Raw genomic sequence first — 18,565 nt, forward strand, 5'->3', positions numbered from 1 at the left:
GTATTGCTATGAGGCAAATTACAGAATTGGAAGTTACAAAAATAAAACACTAAAAGGATTGAACTCTCCATTGATTTGAGGGATTAAGAATTACTGCATCATATTGATTCATTCTTTTTGAAGAAAGAAATGAAAAATCACCTACGTTTCAGTACCTCATTACAGCTACCATTTTTAGAAATTGATACCTGACAGATATGCTAGAAGAATTTAGCCTTACTGCTAGGAAGGGAAGTTAGAATTCCTTAATCTTAAGAAAAAAAATCTGCCAGTAGCTATTGTTTAATTTTTCTTTTGACAGTGGTCTTTGGTAATGTTTATATTGTTTTTCATGCCACTGAATTCCTGGCCAAAATAAACAAAAACTACTCCTCTGTTTATGGTCTAAGTGTTATTAAACAGGTTACTTTTAGTGCTGAGATCTCAAGCAGGAGGTGAGAAATGTAGGTTTTATTTTTTTTTAGAAAATTTTACAGATGCTCTAAATTTATTTTAGTTTCCATTATGCTGTACATTCATATTCTGGTCTTTCTTGGGCTATGTATCCTTTGGGATATGTGTATACTGTAATCAAAAAATTCTAACTAATTGCTTAGTAGCTATTATAAGTTGTTAAGATGTCACACGCTTATCCTGCAGCTGTAATTGGTATAGATCAGCAGAAAAGTCTGTATAAGCTGGGTAAAAAGAAGAAAGTTTGTTCCTGTTTTAAAATTGCTAAGAGGTGCTTGAAGTTTTGGCAGAAGAGCCATGAGGAAAAGTGCATGTGAGCTGGTTAGAACTTTGTGATACAGAAATTTGTCATCTGTTCTGCTCTTTATCACAAAGGTATTGCCAGTATACATCTAAATGACTGCTTTTTTAATTTTATTTTGTTGTTTTTTTCTAATCTCGTGCTTATTTTGGATAGGCTTTTTGGAGCCTGCAGTTTTGGCCAAAGATTTATTCTTCAAATAATTCAGTCTATGTTATGTTGGGTAAAGAAACTGCTAATAGGCGTGTCCTAGATTGAACACATTGAATAAGTCATTTAGTAAGCATAAACATGCAAGTAAAACCGATACCTTGTCATAGGTAGGGGTTAACCACCAACAGTGTTTGCCAGAAATACAAATGCAGGAGCCCTACCCTCAGCCAGCTCCACATATACTGTTCTGACAAAACTAACAGCAATATGCTCTGTAAGATGTTCCTTTGAATGTACAAAATTCTGCAAGTAAGTTAGCTACTTACTCAAAATTACAGGCCAGGTAGTATATTGTCCAGTTGAATGTACCTGGCAAAATTAGTTGTCTTTATTACTGAGGCAAATTTATATTTGATTTATCAAGTAATAGATCAGGACTTGATTAATTTGAATTCTTACTAACCAGAGGTAGACTTTTAAGTGAATGAAGAATGCTTAATTCACTGTTTGATCTCTCTGTCACTTTTACCTTTTGGATATGAATAGTTCTGGGCTTTCTGGTGGGTTTACAACATTCCTTCTCTTCCTAAGAGTTGGAATGGGGAAGGGGGACTTTTTTCCCAGCTTACATTTTTCTGTCTTGTTCCTTGTGAATGGCTCCTGATCTTCCTGTATATAAAACCATGATTTTAGGTAAGTGCATTTCACAAAGTTCTCATGACTTATGTTAAGCTGATGGTCAGACTTTGGTGACTGCATTTCATGTAGGAGAGCTTGCAAGCATCTCAGACGCAGCTGGCTGTCTGAATGTATTCGTCATACATTGTTATCAGCCGTAGAGAAGGAAGTCTTGAGCAACCTGATCTGAATGCAGTGTTGACCTTGCTTTGAGCAGAACCTTGGATTGTATGACCTGCAGGTCTGAATTCTGGCCTAAATTATTGTATGATTTGATGAATACAAACTTGTTGATAAAATCCGCTGAAAATGCAGTGGCTTACGTATTCGTGATCCATGAAAAGTTTCCTTCTTTTCACAGGAGTGCGACTGGAGAGCTTCTCAAGCCTTTTAGGATATGACTGTCTTGAGAACTGTAATGTTTTGGAAATGGCCTGGGCTGGATGACCTACTGTGTCTTTTCCAACCATAATTTCTATCAATCTGTAATTTTGAGGTTGACTTCTTGTTGCCCAATTTTACAGTTACTTAATTCCAGTATTGGGCATATTTTAAGAGACCACATTTAGTCATGGTAAGACTGTGTGGGTTGTTTTGTCTTTTTGTGTTGTTTTTTAAATCCTTCTGCAGATTGTCAGCACTTAATGTATTCTTTCCTATTCCGGTGCCACAAATAATGTTCCTAGTCTGTGAGGAAAAAAAAGGTCTGATTACCCATTTTGGAATAGATGGTTGATTAAAAAAAGCTGCTCCCAAAATTGTTGTTCTATGTGAGGTGTTAGGCTAGTTCTGCTGTGTATTTGTGCCAGAAATGCATTTCCATCACCAGAATAAGGGGTGGAATTGAGAAATTGTGTATTTGTTCATATTTTCAGCATTGTTATCAGTTAAGTTCATAATGAATTATTTAAACATTTTTTAGAGCTAAATGTGCATGTACTTTTGAGGGCTATGAAAGACTGCTAGCTAAAATAGGCTTGAATTTTTTTCTAAAGAGTTCTTAACACATTGGTGTGACCCTGTTCCCTTTTCCTTGCAGAAAGCACCTTTTTTTTTTTTTTTTTTTTTTTGTGCAAGAAGAAACATCTTTTTGGAAAGACATCTCCTAGTAAGAGCTCTTGCACTAAAACTCTTTGGCTGAAGAGAACACCTCAGCCTTTGAGTTTTTGACATGTCCTATGTCAGCGTCCCTCAGGACTTAAGCCATGCTTTGTATCTTAATTTGCTGCCTGCTTACTTGTGATACATGCTAAGTTTGCCAGTTTCATTCTGATTTTTTTTTTTTTTTTTTTTTGCCTACAGCAAACAAAGCATGTAAACAAATCAGGATTTCTTTTTGGTGGACTAGAAACTTAGCTTTATTTTTGAAAACAGAGGTGTGTGTACATGTATGAATGTGTATTATACATACACAAATAGCAAACAGTCCTTCCTAGCTGGTTGAGAATCACTTGGCCTAGAATTCCTGTGGGATCTCTGAAGAAATGGAATTGGAGGATTAGCAGTTAGGTGTGAAAGCACCATTAATCCTACTGAGACTTGCTTGGGGTCTGTTTCTCTTTTATTCCATTTAAATGATGTGTAGAATAATTCAGAGATTAATCATGCTGTTACAGTCATGAAATGTCTGTGTTAAAATTTGTGGAGTAAGGTAATCTTAGGTCAAAATAGTCTTGTGATCTTTACCAGACTTATGAAAACTGTATATGAAATGTAATAACAAAGATGATGGATTCAATAACAGGTTGTTCTCCATTTTTTCTTCTGCCCTACATCCTTTTTCTCTATCAAAAGTTTCTTCTGTTTTATGTATACATAGGTTCTTAGAAATTTTCTTGTTGCCTTCCTGGAAATCTTCGCTAGTATTTAACACACGTTTTGCCTACAGAGGCTTCTGTACTTTACTGCCTTATGTCAGTGCTTTATTTGATGATAAATGAAAGTAGTTAATCACTTCTTAGAACATTATATTTTAAGGATATTTTTGTTTGCCTTTTTAGATTTTTTTGAAAAAAAGCCTCTCCATTTTAGCGTGCCTTTCCAAAATTGGTTTAATTCCTGTTGCACTCCTCTGAATTTGTTGCAGTTTGTCTTTTTAAAACACAGTTCTGAATATGGAAAGTACATTCTCCAACTGAGACATAACCAGTTCTGAGATGATGGGAATAATGTCTCTTGCTCTTTAGGGAGAAAATCTGCTGTGGTCCTTTGAAGGAATTACTGTGGTCCTTTTAAGTAACCTTGGGTAAAGCCTGTAGGACCTGCTGATGTGATACATAGTGTATAGAAAAAATACCTATTTGCCTTTCTAAAACCTCTCTTTCTCCAACTGACTGCTCTGATTGCTACTTGAATGTTGCGTTTAGCAGTACCTATATAAATCACCAGTCTGTTTTGGATGGCGTTTAATAGTAGGTAGCGTGAATACATAGACATTCTCAGTTGTTTGCGCGTTGCTGTGTGCTTCAGCAGTGGTGTTTTATCTATGCGACTTCCATTGGTGTCATTTGTGCGTGCATGTGTTATTTTTTTGAGTTATATATTGAAGCTCTGAATGTCATGGAATGCATGAATGTTTGACCGGTTAAGGTTAACATTGATGGGAAAAATACTCAACTACCTTCTTTCTCTCTTAAAAAATAAAACATCACAAAACCAACAAACCCCCTTGAATCCTTAAAATGATATTTAGTTCTTATACCACATGTGAATATTGGACAATGCTCTAATTTAACCAAATCTGTCTGCTTACACTGTGATAGTGGTGATTTAAACTAAGTTCATCAATAAGAACTTGGAAATAAATTTATTAAACTTTGGAAGATGTGTGTTTGAATTGAAGTCTTTCTTGGTATGATTTTCAGCAGTGGATATAAACTGACAGTGTCCCCTTCTGACATTGTACTACTTTAATTTGGAGATTTCCTCCAAACCCTTTGAATTCTTCTGTTTCTGAGCATGTGTTTTCACAGTAATAGAAGTTTCACCAGCCTATAGTCTATTTGAACTGAAGTCAATTAACTTTACTAACATTTTGACATTCTGTAAAGACCCTAAAGGGTTTTTGGATCATCTTTCATTCACATATCAGAATGATATATTTTTTTTAAAATACATATAGTACCCTTCTTTGAACAGCCATGTATATCTGGAGTTACTTTCATTAACTGAGTAACTTATCCTGCATTTTTGTAAAAGGAACTGCAATTTAACTATAAATATATCAAAATGCCACAGAATTCAGGGCTACAACTCAAAAATGCTGATCAGTTTGTAAAATCTAAATCAGCCCCTGCATGAAACCTAGGGAAGGACCTCTGTGGTAGCAGAAAAATTTCCAGAAATTCACCACAGTCTTTTTCTAAGTTGCAGTTTGTGCTGATGTTGCCAGACAGCTAAGAAGAGATGGGAAAAGCAGGAAATTTTTTTGGATTTAATCACTGTGCTGATTTGGAAAAGCAACTTAACAATGGAAAATATTTTTATATTTTAAATCATAAACACAAAACTACGAAGTACATGGTAGATCGTGGTTGCATTAATTTGGATCGTCTTCATTACTAATGAAGAAAGTTCTTCATTTTGGAATCTAATGATCAGAAATCCTACTTCCTGGACTTTTTTTTTTTTTTTTTTTTTTAATATCCAGACTAGGTTATCTGTTGTTTTCAGTACCATTTGATGAGGTACTGGGCACTTGACTGCTATACTTGAAAGCAATAGATGTAGCTTTTAAAATGCCATCTTTCTGTTTTCATATTTTGAAAAGCTTTTTCTACATTCTTGCCTTCAAAAGATCTTGGAGAATATTGATGGTCAGTGCTTATCTTTTCCCTTGAAGATATTCAAATTCCATTGTAAAATACCCAATTTTTTCATCTCTCTTCATCAGTAAAAAAGTGCTTCTTAAAAGAAATCTTACAGTTTTAGCCCTTGCATCCTCTATGTGAAAAAGTTCTTATTTAGGTCCCTTGATCTTTTGTAGAACTTGTAAATCAGAAAGACTTCAGGTAACCTGTGGAGATGAGTACTTGAGTGAAGGACTGAATATTCATTTCTAAATGAGAAGGTGATGAGGTTATGAAGAGCACATAGATGAGCTAAGCAGCAGTTGTATCCAAGTGAAGGTCTCTACTCAACTGTCATGTAACTGAAGTACAAATACATGAGTCATTTTGTCTTTTGACTCCCAGTTGATCATAAAATCAGCACATTTCTCTTATGAGGCTGGCCAATGAAATATACCCAGTTTCGTGCAGTGTAGAGCATTGTATAAGTTCATACTGCTGGGCTTTTAGGATTTGACCACAGTGACTTGTTCTACCCAAGTCTGTCTTTTAAAAGTAACACCACACCTTTGGTTTTACAAAGTATTTATTGCTATTTTATGAGTAAAAGGGATATAACAAATTAGTGGTTTTGTTTTTGGTTTTCTTTTTAAATCAAGATTTCTGCTGTATTCTAGTACCAGTTGAAAGATGGATGACGATGACTTTGGAGGATTTGAGGTATGTTATTTGGATGATTTAATTTTGACATTTAACTATTTTCAACTATTTTTATAGGAATTTCTAACATTTTGTAAAATATGTAACGATATTTTTTTTCATGTTTCTAGGCAGCAGAGAGTTATGAGTGTGGAAATGGTGAAAAGCAGACTACATCCCCTCCTATTGCTTGGGCAGCATTTCCTACAGGTATTGATAAAATCACGATAAAAATTCTTGATAATGCATTGCTGTCCTTCTGTATTCACTGTAAATATTAGTACCCAGAAGGGTGTATATACATAATAAAAGAATGGGCAGCAGTGAAAACCTAGCATAAGAATGTTCCTGAGGAATTATTTTGGGAAGCTGCACTTCTCAAAGTTAAACTTTTTTCAGGAATGAAAGAGAAGTACAGCTTATCCAGTTCAAAGGCTGATTGCCATCTTATGGGAAGAAGAAATGGAGCTTCTTCACTCAAAGGATATTCTTACTTTTGAGTACGGAAGGTCTCTTGCAGATGGTGGGAAAATATACAAAAAGTAAAGAAAACCCCTTGTATTCAGAATATTGTATTACTGTAAAATCTTTATGTGACTTTTTCATGCAAATGTTGCTGTGAATAAATTAACTTATTGCAAGAGTTTTTAATAGGATCAATAAAAATGCTTGTTAGGCATTGACTGGTAAGTAAGAGAAACTGAATTTTCTGCCCAATGTTATTATATAAAGTTGTTCTTGTCTTACCCTAGAAATTTGCCAGTCAGTAAGGTTTGCTGAAAAATGTCAGAAATTCAGATGTATTATGGTGCTATTGAGATGATTTTGATAAATTTGGAGTGTGGTACCATTATATACATGCAAGATTCGGTGAACTTTATGGAGGAGGAGTACGTTACTCATCAATTTCCTGCATATCTGATGTTTGCAAGATATAAAAACTTATAAAACAAAGCACTGAAATCTGTTGCAGTATTTCTCACTGTGCAAGAAGAAATCAGAAATTATTTCTAAGGCCCCAGTGTTGATTACAGTGAGTAATTTTGCCCTTGAAATTTGTCTTGGGCTTCTTACTATCTTTTTGTATGTTAATTTCACTTTTTTAATAGACTTATAGTATGATAAAATGTTTATTGGGATGAGCAGATAGTCTTTTCTATGCAGTACTTCAAATCAGAAAATGTTTATTAATTGTAGTTGCTGGTTCAGAAAGGGAGAAAAATAAGAATTTGTGCAGCAGAAATATTATACCATTTTTTTCCCCTTCCACCAGGACAATTATCAGAGAGCATGTACCTCTTTCTGTTAGGCTTCTCTAGCAGTGTCACCTAATAGGAAAATACTGGTTTTATTCTAAATGGTAAAAGTGAGAATACATTTATTTATTTTTTTATCTCTCATGGTTGCAAATTTGAATTAGAACCCATCATACCGTGTGCTGTATAAACATGGAAATAGAAAGTAAGGCTGGTCTGAAGACCTTAGCTCTGTGAGAAAGTATGCATTAACATGCATTGGTGCAGTCCTGTTACTTAGGTGTTTTTGCTACTACTCTTAGCAAAATCTGAAGAACTGCCTGTTGTATTGGGTCTATTCCTTCTGATTGTTTAACTGAGGTAGAAGCAAGTATTCCTTCTTACTTAGTGTCATTATGTATGTGATAGATTTCCTTTTTTCTTTCCAGCCTTAATATGGGGATGTACTAAAAAGAGTCACTACTGTATGCTCAATGTCTGGGCTTTGGAGAAATGTGAGGGAACTACTCAATCATCAGTGTTTTCTTAGCTTGGATTAGTAAATGTATTTGTAAAGTTGAAAAAGAAGAAAATTATTTAAAAACAACAACAAAACACTTTGGGAATAAAAAGTTTTTCTTTGGAAAGATGAAATCTCTCTAAGAACAGTAATGGAGTACTAAGTCTTATGTTTAGGCCTTAGACTTAAATACAGTTCAGAACTGAAAACAAAAAATTAAGTTTTTAAGAACTCTGAAATAAATTATGGAATATTCTAGTGCCTTATCACTAGTCCATCTGGTTCTCAGAAGAGATTCAAAGAGGCTGACTGTATTAATTATTATGGCTGGCCAGAAAAATCATGATATTTCCTTGGTTTGTTATTGTAAGACACTTTTCAGGGGGTTTTGCTCTTTGGATTCATAAACTAACATTTTTGAGGAAAAAAAATGTAACAGTTATGCTGTTCTCAAATAATTTCATTTATTGAACATTAATATTAATATTTAAACTGAGCTATTTTTTAATACGGTGGCCAAATCTAACTGAATGTGATGTTATTGACTTCAGAGATGTTAGTGGGAGTAGCTTGATACACTTTTTTTATTTAAGAAAGTAGCTCTCAAGTATTTTAGACTCTAGAATGGTCCTTGCACCTGATAAGGAAGATACTTCAATGAAAGAAATAATTATTTGTAAGTCAGTTTTGCTTTGTTTCTGCTTTAGCTGCTTAGTAGTAGAAACACATTGTTATGCAACTTAATAAAAATAAGATTTTAAGAGCGATGTGACTTTGCAATTCAGTAAGTGTGTACTGGAATATTGAAGTGCCTACTTTTTTATTTATTTATTGTAGGTTTTTTTTTTCTTCCTGAAGAAGAGATGTACAAACTGTCCATTTTCTTGCTCTTCTGTAGGTGCCAGGTTCTGTACCTTTATGCCTGTAAGGGGGATCTTGAAATTTAGCACTCTGCGTGTCAACAGATTCTGGTGTTATCTCTGCTTTTGTAAGGTTATGAATAACATGTCTGTTGCTTATAGTGAATGGCAGGAACAGGATCTGGGGCTCTACATGTTGTGTCAGTGTTTCATTTTGGCAGAAATTATTCTCTGGACATCAGAAGCATCTTGTGTAATGGAGCAGATGGAAAAACCAACAGATGTTTACCAAAAAAGGACTGTTTTGGCTGAGATGGAGCCTCGTGAATCTATCTGTTGTGGATTATTCGAAGTAAAACAAAAGTTGCTTAAAAAAAAAAAAGACAAAACAAAACAGGGTGAGAGATGCTTTTTCAGTGAAATTAAGACAGAATTCCTACCTGGGAATGGGTTGGAAGTGCAGTCTGAGCAGACGTTTCTGATTCAAGCTGTGCAGATTCAGAATGATTTTGTTTACAAGTGTTAGGTAAGACCAGATTCATGGCAGTGTTAACTGTGGATGAGGTGGAGATTTTTTTTTTTAGCTTCGTTTCATGAGGAAATGAGGCTTATGCTATTGCTTTCAGTCCCTGTTCTCCCATTGTAGATTTTGAATATGTTTCTTAGTTTTAGTGAAATCGTTTATAGTCTCAGTTAATTACACTTGTCCTTTTTTAATCAGGACTGAGTAATGATAGAGCTTTACCTGGTGCTTCACCAAAGAAAAGGAAGATTGGATCCAGTCACTGTAGATTCTATAGAAGCTGTCTGGTGTTGAAACTCATTTGGAAATTTAGAAGAGCTATAGCCTATAGCTACCATCTAGGACCATGGGAGATAACAGAACTAAAAGAACTAGGGGACAACAACACAACTGTATGGAAGCCAGCACTAACGTATAAACATCTTAATTTCACTCTGTTACATGACCTAGGTGACCTCCATTTGTTTAAGGAAAATGTAATCCATTCAGTTCCATGAGCAGGAGAGCTGTTCAGATGCCCAAATGCTGAATTCAGCTTTTAGGGTGAGCTTGAGTAGCTTCTTTGTGTCCATCAGTTGTATTGACTAAGTCTCTGCTGACTGCAATGCTCACGTAGCTGTGTAAATTTACATGTCTTCATGTGGAGCCGTATCGCATTCCCAAGTTTCATTGGTTTGGCGGCTTACAGGGTAACACTTCTCTCCTTTGGCCACATACATTAGAAAAATTGTTAGTTTTTATATGTGGCCTCCAGTCTGTATTGATCCAAGATTATTTTACTTATTAATTTTTCACTGAAGCATTATTTCTGTACTTCCTGGAGCAAAGGTGTGTCAGAGGAGCTCTATTTATTTGTTTATTTGTTAAGTTCTTTTGGGAATCTTTTCTAAGCTTTGTGTCATGTCAATATGTTTACTTTCTGTAAGGAGATCTGGAGGTAGCATATATAATTTTGAAGCTATTGATTTACCGTTTGGATTAATTTGGCTAAGTTTTACGTTTGGTCTGATAGTGAGAATTCTCAATGCCCGCTTGAATAACAGAACATCCTCAAAATTACTGGAGAAGATTTTTCTCCTTGTTCTAGTATTCTTTCATTAACAATGCAGATGGACTGTATGTAGGCAAAGCCTATTTTTCATATTTCAACTAAGAATTCAGTATTTCTGATGGTCCTGTTTGCAATGTTGAAAGAACAGATGTTTTGAAGTCTATACAATATGAGATGGGGTGATCTGTACTGGTGTGCAGACGTAAGCAGACATCTGCATGTCTTGAAGGTGCTTTTTTCAGCTGTTGTGTTGAAATAAGTGTTTTCAGTTGTTTGTTTTCATAATAAATTTTGGTTTTCTGCAGAATACTAACATCTTGACTGGGGAGGGGTGGTGGAGGGGTGGGAAATAGTAGCAGAAATTGTATTTATAGAAATACATATATTTCTAATATATAGAAACTATATATAACCCTAGGGAGATTGGAGGGAACTGGTTTCATTCCTTGTCATGGTTGGACAGGGTTCAGAGGTCTTTGTTGATAATGGTATACAGCCTCATTTAACTCTAGAATGGTCTTGTTTTTCATTTGCTAGCATTTCCATTATCTGGGGTATGCTGCTTTGAAAATGAGTCATGTAACTTTTCAGATTTGACTATCTAGAATTTACATATGGTTAAAAGATTGTCTTGTTGCATGTTTATTAGATTACATACCACCTCCTCTCTCTCTTTCAGTTACCAAACTGCTTTAAAAGACAGTCATATTGACTGAATATTTTGGCAGTTTTCTGGAAACCAATTTCTTTAAAAACAAACAAATAAACAAAAAAAAAAAAAACAAAAAACCAAAAAAACCAGAAACAACTGATGGGAATGAGTTCTCAGTTTTCTTATGTTGTGTAGTCATTGAATACTGAAAGATTTGTTTCTGAGGTTCAACTAAATGGTTGCTGTGTTGTAAACTTTTGATAGCTGTATATAAGTTTTACTTAAATGAGAAGTTAGGAAATAAAATTAGTATTTCCATATGGCCTTAGATTTACGATGTTGGAATAGTATATGTAATTACTTATTTTTTAGAATAGTTTGGCTTTGGAAGAATACAATGCAGGGAAGAGCTTTCTGCTGTGAACTATGAGAAATCATCTTGAAAGCACATTAGAGTGGTTTTTCTTCCTCTCTACATGTTCATGTACCGCTGTAAACTGGTATGTGTAGAGAAGCAGCCAAGTGTTTCCTATTGGTAGGAGGACATTCATGCTCATTGAAGTCAACAGAGAAATTGCTGTCAGCTTCAGCACTATGTAGACTTTACCTGTTGATCCTAATTCTAGTTACACTTTTGGAATTAACACTGACATAGTTTTTGCTTATTTTTGAAGTCTGTATTCCCCAACAGATGTGGAAATGCACCTCATTCTGGTGAATTGGTGATCTGTAAATACAGTGATTAAGTGTTGTTTTTGGAAGGGGAAAATTGCTAAGGGAACTACTAAAACTCCTACAGCTTTGCAGAATGCTCTGCATGCCATCTGAGACTCATACAACACTTATTATGGGCATATTGGGTGTCAATTGATACCTATTAATGTATCCTGCTCATTCTTTAAGAAATTTAACCCTTTCTAATAGTTTTCCATTTACATTGAGCTTAAAGCAGTGTAAGTACAGGAAATACTTTGTCTATTTTGAATTAAATTTATTAGTTGTTGCTTTTTGTTTCACGGGAAAATAAGATTGTTTTTTGGTTTTTTTTGAGCAGATCCTTTTGTTCTTTCGTAAATTAGGTTGTTTCCCACTGACAATGATAGGTTAATTTTATTGGGTGTTTGTTACATATGTATTTTGGAATGTGTTTGACATATTCTGTTGTGTGCTAGTTTGTTATGTATTGGCAAAAGTAAATTGGTTGATGTCTGTGAATACAGTAATTTTCAGTTTATTTTTCCCTAAGCTGCTTATTCAGCATTATGTAGGCTGTAGGTCCCTGTGTTCTAGCTTTGACATTACAGTTGACAGAAATTCCTGCCTTGTAGAATAGTTTCCTGTCTCTTACAGTTCTGCTTGAGCAACCATATGTGAGGCTGGGTTTTAAGCAGATCACTGAAATTTGGACACACAAAAATGGTCTTGAACTTTCTAGCTGAATGTTACTTTTAACTGAAAATGTTCAGTGATACGGTTTACAGTGTATACAGTATAATTTAAAGGGTCATTGAATTGCATCATCAAAGATGTGGGTAGTTGAGGATGGAAATTTGGTTTTTGTTTCTTGGGTTTTCTATTTTTAACAGCTGAAACCTACATGTAGGGCAGCTGTGCTGCAAGTAGTTTGCAATGTTTTACGAAAGTATGTCAAAGAATTATTACACGGTCTTTTGCTCAGATCCCTGCTGACATGTCATCTCTTAATTGCTGGATATAAATAACATCCAATTAGTAAATGTTACTTATGTTTATTTTTTCAGTGATATATGTCATATCTAATGTCTTCATTCTGAAGCTCAAAAGTATACGACTCATATGAAATGTTGATTTAACAGTTCATGTTCATCCGTTTGGTTTTGTTTTCAGAATTTCTGATCCCCTAGTGATTTTAATAATTGTTTGAGCTTCATAAAGATACAGAATTTTTCTTGCAAGATTGCAGGCCGTTACTGATCTCTGCTTCTATTAATAAACTGCATGGTTTTGTCAATTCTTACATACAAACCTATGATAGAATATTCTTAATATTGGGAAGTCAAGCGTTCAGAAATTATCAGTTTGGTGGTTTTTTTTGTTTGTTTGTTTGGTTTTTTTTAAGTACCGTTCGGGCAATAACTTATATCTTATTTCAGCCTTCTTGGGCATATGACTTTTGACGTACCTGTAATTGAGTACATACTGCTTTTCTAGTCCAGTTATGTAATTTTAGCAGAGGCAAATTTTGTTTCAGGGGTTCTGAAACTGTTCCATTATGATAATTAAGGCATGGTAAGCAGGAATGATTGAGGGGTTGTCTTCATAAGCGAATTTTGAGCTGAACTAAAATGCTAATGCAATTTCACCAGTATATACATAAGAAGAATGAATTAAGAGAGCTTGAATTATAGATATAGCACATGTAATTCTAGGAATGTCTAATTTATGAATCTTTAACATTGCTGAAAGTGAAAAGAAGGTTTTGTAAAAAAGATGTTTGAATGATACCTTGGAGAGTTGCCACCTTTTCTTGTCTTCTGCAAGGTCGTGTATTAAGTTGAATAATTTTAAACCACAGTGTTCAGAGGTGGTCACCAGTTGTTGCTCCTCATTTCCTAGGCTTTATTTTGACAACTTAAGAAGTGGGTTTTTTGTTTCTGTTTTTTCTTGCCCATCAAAATGTTAAGCATTCATTGCTATAACTGAAATAACTGAAAGCTCAATTTGATTGTAGAAGGTTCCCACATAAAACTGTATTATCTGAAAAACGAAGTCTTATGTCTAGTATTGGATACCCTAAAATATGTGAATACCTTAAGCTTTAATCTCTGTGAGTCTCCATTCCTCATCACTATTCAGACTGAGTTATTTTTTTTACTTTTCTGATCAATTATTTATGTGGGAACTATGCCTATACCATGGTGATCATCACCAAAGGATGAATGCTAACACCACAAAGATCAGTGTCATGCTAGGTTTTTCCTTGTGAGTTCACAATTTTAGTCAGAGAAACAGCTTGTCTGCTCGGTCAGAATTGCCTGGTACATTATTTTAGTTGGCTTTCCATCCATTGGAAATTGATTTCAAACTGAAATTCAGGATGTTAAGTGACAGCATAAAACTGAGACTTCACTGCTTTTCTAGAAGCAAAAAGGTCATCTTCTCTGTCATCTCACTGTCATTTGAACTAACAGAGTAGGTAATAGTTATAGGAAGCTGCCTTTGTAAGGAGACGTTTGGAAGGGTATGGGAGAGATGAATAGAATACTTCGATGGGTTTCACAGATATCTTGTGGCACATAAAGGAAGCCTAAAAAGTCCCATTTCGAATTGTCATGGTTTAACCTCAGCCAGCAATTAAGCACCACACAGCCGCTTGCTCACTCCCCCCTGCTGTGATAGAGGAGAGAATCAGAAGAGTAAAAGTGAGAAAACTCATGGGTTGAGATAAAGACAGTTTAATAGGTAAAGCAAAAGCCGTGCATGCAAGCAAAGCAAAATAAGGAATTCATTCGCTACTTCCCATGGGCAGGCAGGTGTTCAGCCATCCCCAGGAAAGCAGGGCTCCATCATGCATAATGGTTACTTGGGAAGACAAACGCCATCACTCCGAACGTCCCCCCCTTCCTTCTTCTTCCCCCAGCTTTATATACTAAGCATGATGTCATATGGTATGGAACAGCCCTTTGGCCAGTCTGGGTCAGCTGTCCTGGCTGTGCCCCCTCCCAGCTTCTTGTGCACTTGGCAGAGCATGGGAAGCTGAAAAGTCCTTGACTAGTATAAACGCTACTTAGCAACAACTAAAACATCAGTGTGTTCTCAACATTGTTCTAATCCTAAATCCAAAACACAGCACTATAGCAGCTACCAGGAAGAAAATCAACTCTATCCCAGCTGAAACCAGGACACCAATTCTGGAGAACTGTTAAAGATGCAACTGTGTTCCAGTCCTGTTTTGTTTTGTCCTGGTTACCTAAACTGGTTCCTGTTCTGTTTGCTGAAGTACTGTCCTCTAGGCTTTTCATCCAAGTTTCCATTTTTCTGTTCAGCTGTTTTTTTTCCCCGTGTGGCCAAATCTACTATTGGTGCAGTTAGCACCCTGGGGGTTTTTTCTGTCTCATGGTCTATTTTCTTTCTTTCTTTTTCTTAGATGAGCTTTGCATGTTCCTCTATGTTAACCTGAATCCCAGAACTGGGAGGTAAAGGAGATGGGACACAGAGTGCCTGGATTCAAGGATTAGTGTGTCCTTTTGAATGCCTTTAGGCCAATGTATACACTTGTTTGTGCTATGTAAGCATACTTGTGCAGTATTAAACAGTGATATTGAGAGGCTGAGCCTTGCTCTGGGATAGTAGTGTCTTTTACATTTTATCAGATTTGTAACGATAATGATACGTAATGATACTTTCTCTAAAGCAATTGGATATACTTTTTGGTCTACTGCAAAGGCATATGTGTAGCTGACCATATAAAATTTTGCAAAACTTTGCTGTTAAGTTAAAAATGTATGCAAAGCTTTCTCTTCTCTTTTCTTTTTATTTAGTTTGTGTCTGAATCTTTTGTAAAAGTGCTGAAGTTTTTGTTGTGCCAGGTTGATAATGGTGATCCACTGTTCAGGATTTTTATGGCATAACTGGAAATTGCTATGGAAGAGCTCTCACTCCAATATTAATTACACTTAAGTTTTATTAGCTAGAGAGTTATTTATGTTGTTGTCTTTTGATCTCTTATAAAATGTGAAACTGGTTTTATCATGTGTCTTGGTAAGCTGTTTGTATATGTCTTCTAAGACAGTTGAGGTTTTTTTTACTTTTAAGATTTATAAAGCTTAGGAAACTGTCAGTACAATTTTACAGTTGACTTAAACTCATTCAAGATCATGCTGAAGCTGTAAGATTATGTGAGTGGAAAGAGACAAAAGTTAAAACTGCTGCTTTTGATGGCAGTTGTCTTGTGAAAGCTCTGTGTAAGTTAAAAGTCTAAATTTAGTGTGACTACAATTTTGAATATCCTTAAGTTGATAGTACTCAAAAATACAGGAACTTTGTACGGAATTACTCTTCAGTGCAATTAGATTGTAACAGGTACATAACCTTACATTATTATGACTATACTTGTTGCTACTGTGACGGGTTTTACCTAGGTATAGATTTCAGAAACAGAATTAATTTTTGAATGCTTCTTCATATTGTATGTGTGTTTTCTGTTTTTATTTCTTGAATTAGTATCTGAAGTCCATATATCTCCTGACGTTCTTCTGGAGCACTCCGTGCCTTCTTCCTGCCTGGTTCCTTCTGACTCATTCACTTTATCAAGTGATAATGTGGCAACAGCTATTCAAACAGCCAACAATGTTATAAACCCAGCTGTTCTTGAAGAACAGGTAAAACCACAATTTTTGTGTTTCAGTATGGGAACTTGATGTATTAAATATCTTAGCTTTGTATCTTTTCTATGCAAATTTAGATTGAATTGCCTTTTAAGAGCAAAAGGTGGTCCTTGAATTTCTGTCATACAGGCTTTGAAGTAAAATAATTTTAAAATTATGTTTAAATCCTATAACTGGGGGACACCATACTACTTTGGTATGGACTGCAAGAGAGGTATGTGTGTTAAAGAGTTATTAAAAGTTAAAGGCATGCTGATAGTGCTAGGCATGAAAGTAGGAAACAATAGCAGGAAGGTTTTCTTAAAATAAAGGTGTTACTGTTAAAGCTGTAAAGATTATGGCTGTACATATATGTCATATATATGTTTTTCTGAAGTGGTTTTAGGATTAGAGAATTAATGTTTAATTTTTACTTAATTATAATAAAATTAATTTCATTTTTTTATTTTATTATATTTTACTTTTTTCCCCTATTACTTTTAAAGTTTTGGTTTTTTTTTTTTTGTGATCTGACACAGTCCTAGTTGTGTGATCTTGATCTCTCCTTGTAGCTCCAATACTGGTGAGAACTGATCTTAGCTTCTTTTTGGGGGTTAAAGTGTTTAGTTTTTAACTAAATTAGGTGAGCAAGGGAGGGAAAGAATTTCTGCCTGGGGGTTACCTCAAGAATGCAAGATTGCTGTGGACGAGAATTAAATAGATTTACCCTCCCAAGTGTGTTTTTATTGACATTGATTGCAGTGACACCTATTTGAACAAGTTTATTGATTATAAAGTTCCTTGTTTCAGGATGCATAGTAGTATATACTTGAATTAGAAAATGCTGTTGTCTTTCTCTGAACCAGTCAATATTTTGGGCTAGTTAGAGACCCTCCCATTTCCAGCCCTTACTTGGTTTATTATTCTTCAGGTAGTCTCATCAAGTCTCAGGGCTACTCATGGTGAAAGTTGAATATCACAATTAAGTCAGATTTCCATAATCTAACCATTTAAAAGCATTTCTCTAGAGCTATTTAAACAACTTGTACAAAATACTTGTTTTGATTAAACTGACTCTTAATGTTTTTCCTTTGAACAGCATCTGTATGTTCACACTTCCAGAAAGACTGTGGCTACTACAGCTCTGATAGTTCAGTCTTAGTAATGAATTAGTTACTGTTTTGTATTTGTTCCCAGCCTAGTGTTCTGGGGAAAGCCTATAAAAAGTAAAGAAGAGGTGTGCCCAGATGCAAATATACCTAAGAAATTTTCTTAGAAATCTAAAAGTTGTGGGTTTTTCTCTTGAGACGGGGTTTTTCTTGAGACGGGTTTTTTTTCTTGAGACGTTTGCTTTCTTTTTTGACTGATGTCAGCCAGAGTCATTTTCTGTGTTGAAAGTTCTTCATCTCCCTCTCTGATATTGTTTTGATAGGTAAATTTGTATTACTGGCAGGATGATCAAAATATGCGTTTCTTCAGCCACAACAGATCCTACCCTTTTTGATTTTGGCTAATGGTGAAACGTGAATAACCTATATCCTTTCTTGTTTGAGCTAGGCCAGAAACTTTAGCTTGTGTGCTCTCTGGAGAGAGCACTTTGGATATCCCAGAATACTAAGGCTTAGGTGTATTTTTTAAAATGAAAAAGTCATTTGGTTAGGTAATCTTACTAAAAATAAGAAATAGACTTTGTTACTTCTGAATAATTATGTGTGCAAATTCTAGTTGTGAGCCATGTTTTGGTCTTTCTTATCCTGTTCTGGTCAGCTACTGACAGACCCATGGTTCCATAAACTCTCTTTTTAATGCAGGAAATAATACAAATTAAAGAATACAACATTAGCAAGTGTTACTAAAGGGAGAAGGTATGTTGAGAGGAGGTCCTTTAACATTGTTTTGAAATGAAGATCAGACTTCACACTTTTGGATAAAGCTAAAGGAAAATGGTGGGCATAAAACTATAATAAAATATTCTTACACCTGTTAGAGGAGGATGCTAGGATAACTGTATTCTTCTGTAATTGTGTTTCCAGAGCCTCTTGACATTTAATGTTAAAAAAAAACTTCAACTTTTCAGGTTCCAGCATCACAATTTTTTGGCAGTGCCAGATTCTAATCTTGACTAGTACTCAGAAGTAGAATTAGCATATCTAGGTTATCTTTGCTTCTTACAGAAGGGGAATTCAGAGCACAAACTGCAGTTTTCTTTCTGGCTGTTTTATCTACTGGATCTTATGTATCCACGTACAGTCCAGATCTCAGCTATTTTTGTTTGTTTCTTTCTTTGAATCCTTCAAGAGATACTTA

The 18,565-nt window shown here is 35.1% G+C and overlaps 1 protein-coding gene across 14 annotated transcripts in view; it reads left to right on the forward strand.

Moving 5' to 3' along the window:
• The window catches only part of CCDC91 (coiled-coil domain containing 91), a 163,654-nt gene that overhangs the window by 24,965 nt on the left and 120,124 nt on the right, over window positions 1-18,565 (forward strand). For 8 of the 14 annotated variants that reach the window (XM_087767388.1, XM_087767391.1, XM_087767386.1 and 5 more), the window contains 3 exons: window positions 6,033-6,093; window positions 6,204-6,282; window positions 16,116-16,273. In XM_087767388.1, coding sequence (XP_087623514.1) covers window positions 6,064-6,093; window positions 6,204-6,282; window positions 16,116-16,273 — 267 coding nt within the window. In that variant the 5' untranslated portion in view covers window positions 6,033-6,063. Of the gene's footprint in view, window positions 1-1,946; window positions 2,160-6,032; window positions 6,094-6,203; window positions 6,283-16,115; window positions 16,274-18,565 lie in introns of all 14 variants that reach the window. The other 6 variants (XM_087767394.1, XM_087767392.1, XM_087767393.1 and 3 more) reach the window with 2 other exon arrangements.

Source organism: Nipponia nippon, unplaced genomic scaffold (genome assembly GCF_047370975.1).
Source record: "Nipponia nippon isolate SJK-2023a ecotype South Korea unplaced genomic scaffold, ASM4737097v1 scaffold_3, whole genome shotgun sequence".
NCBI classification, from domain to species: domain Eukaryota; kingdom Metazoa; phylum Chordata; class Aves; order Pelecaniformes; family Threskiornithidae; genus Nipponia; species Nipponia nippon.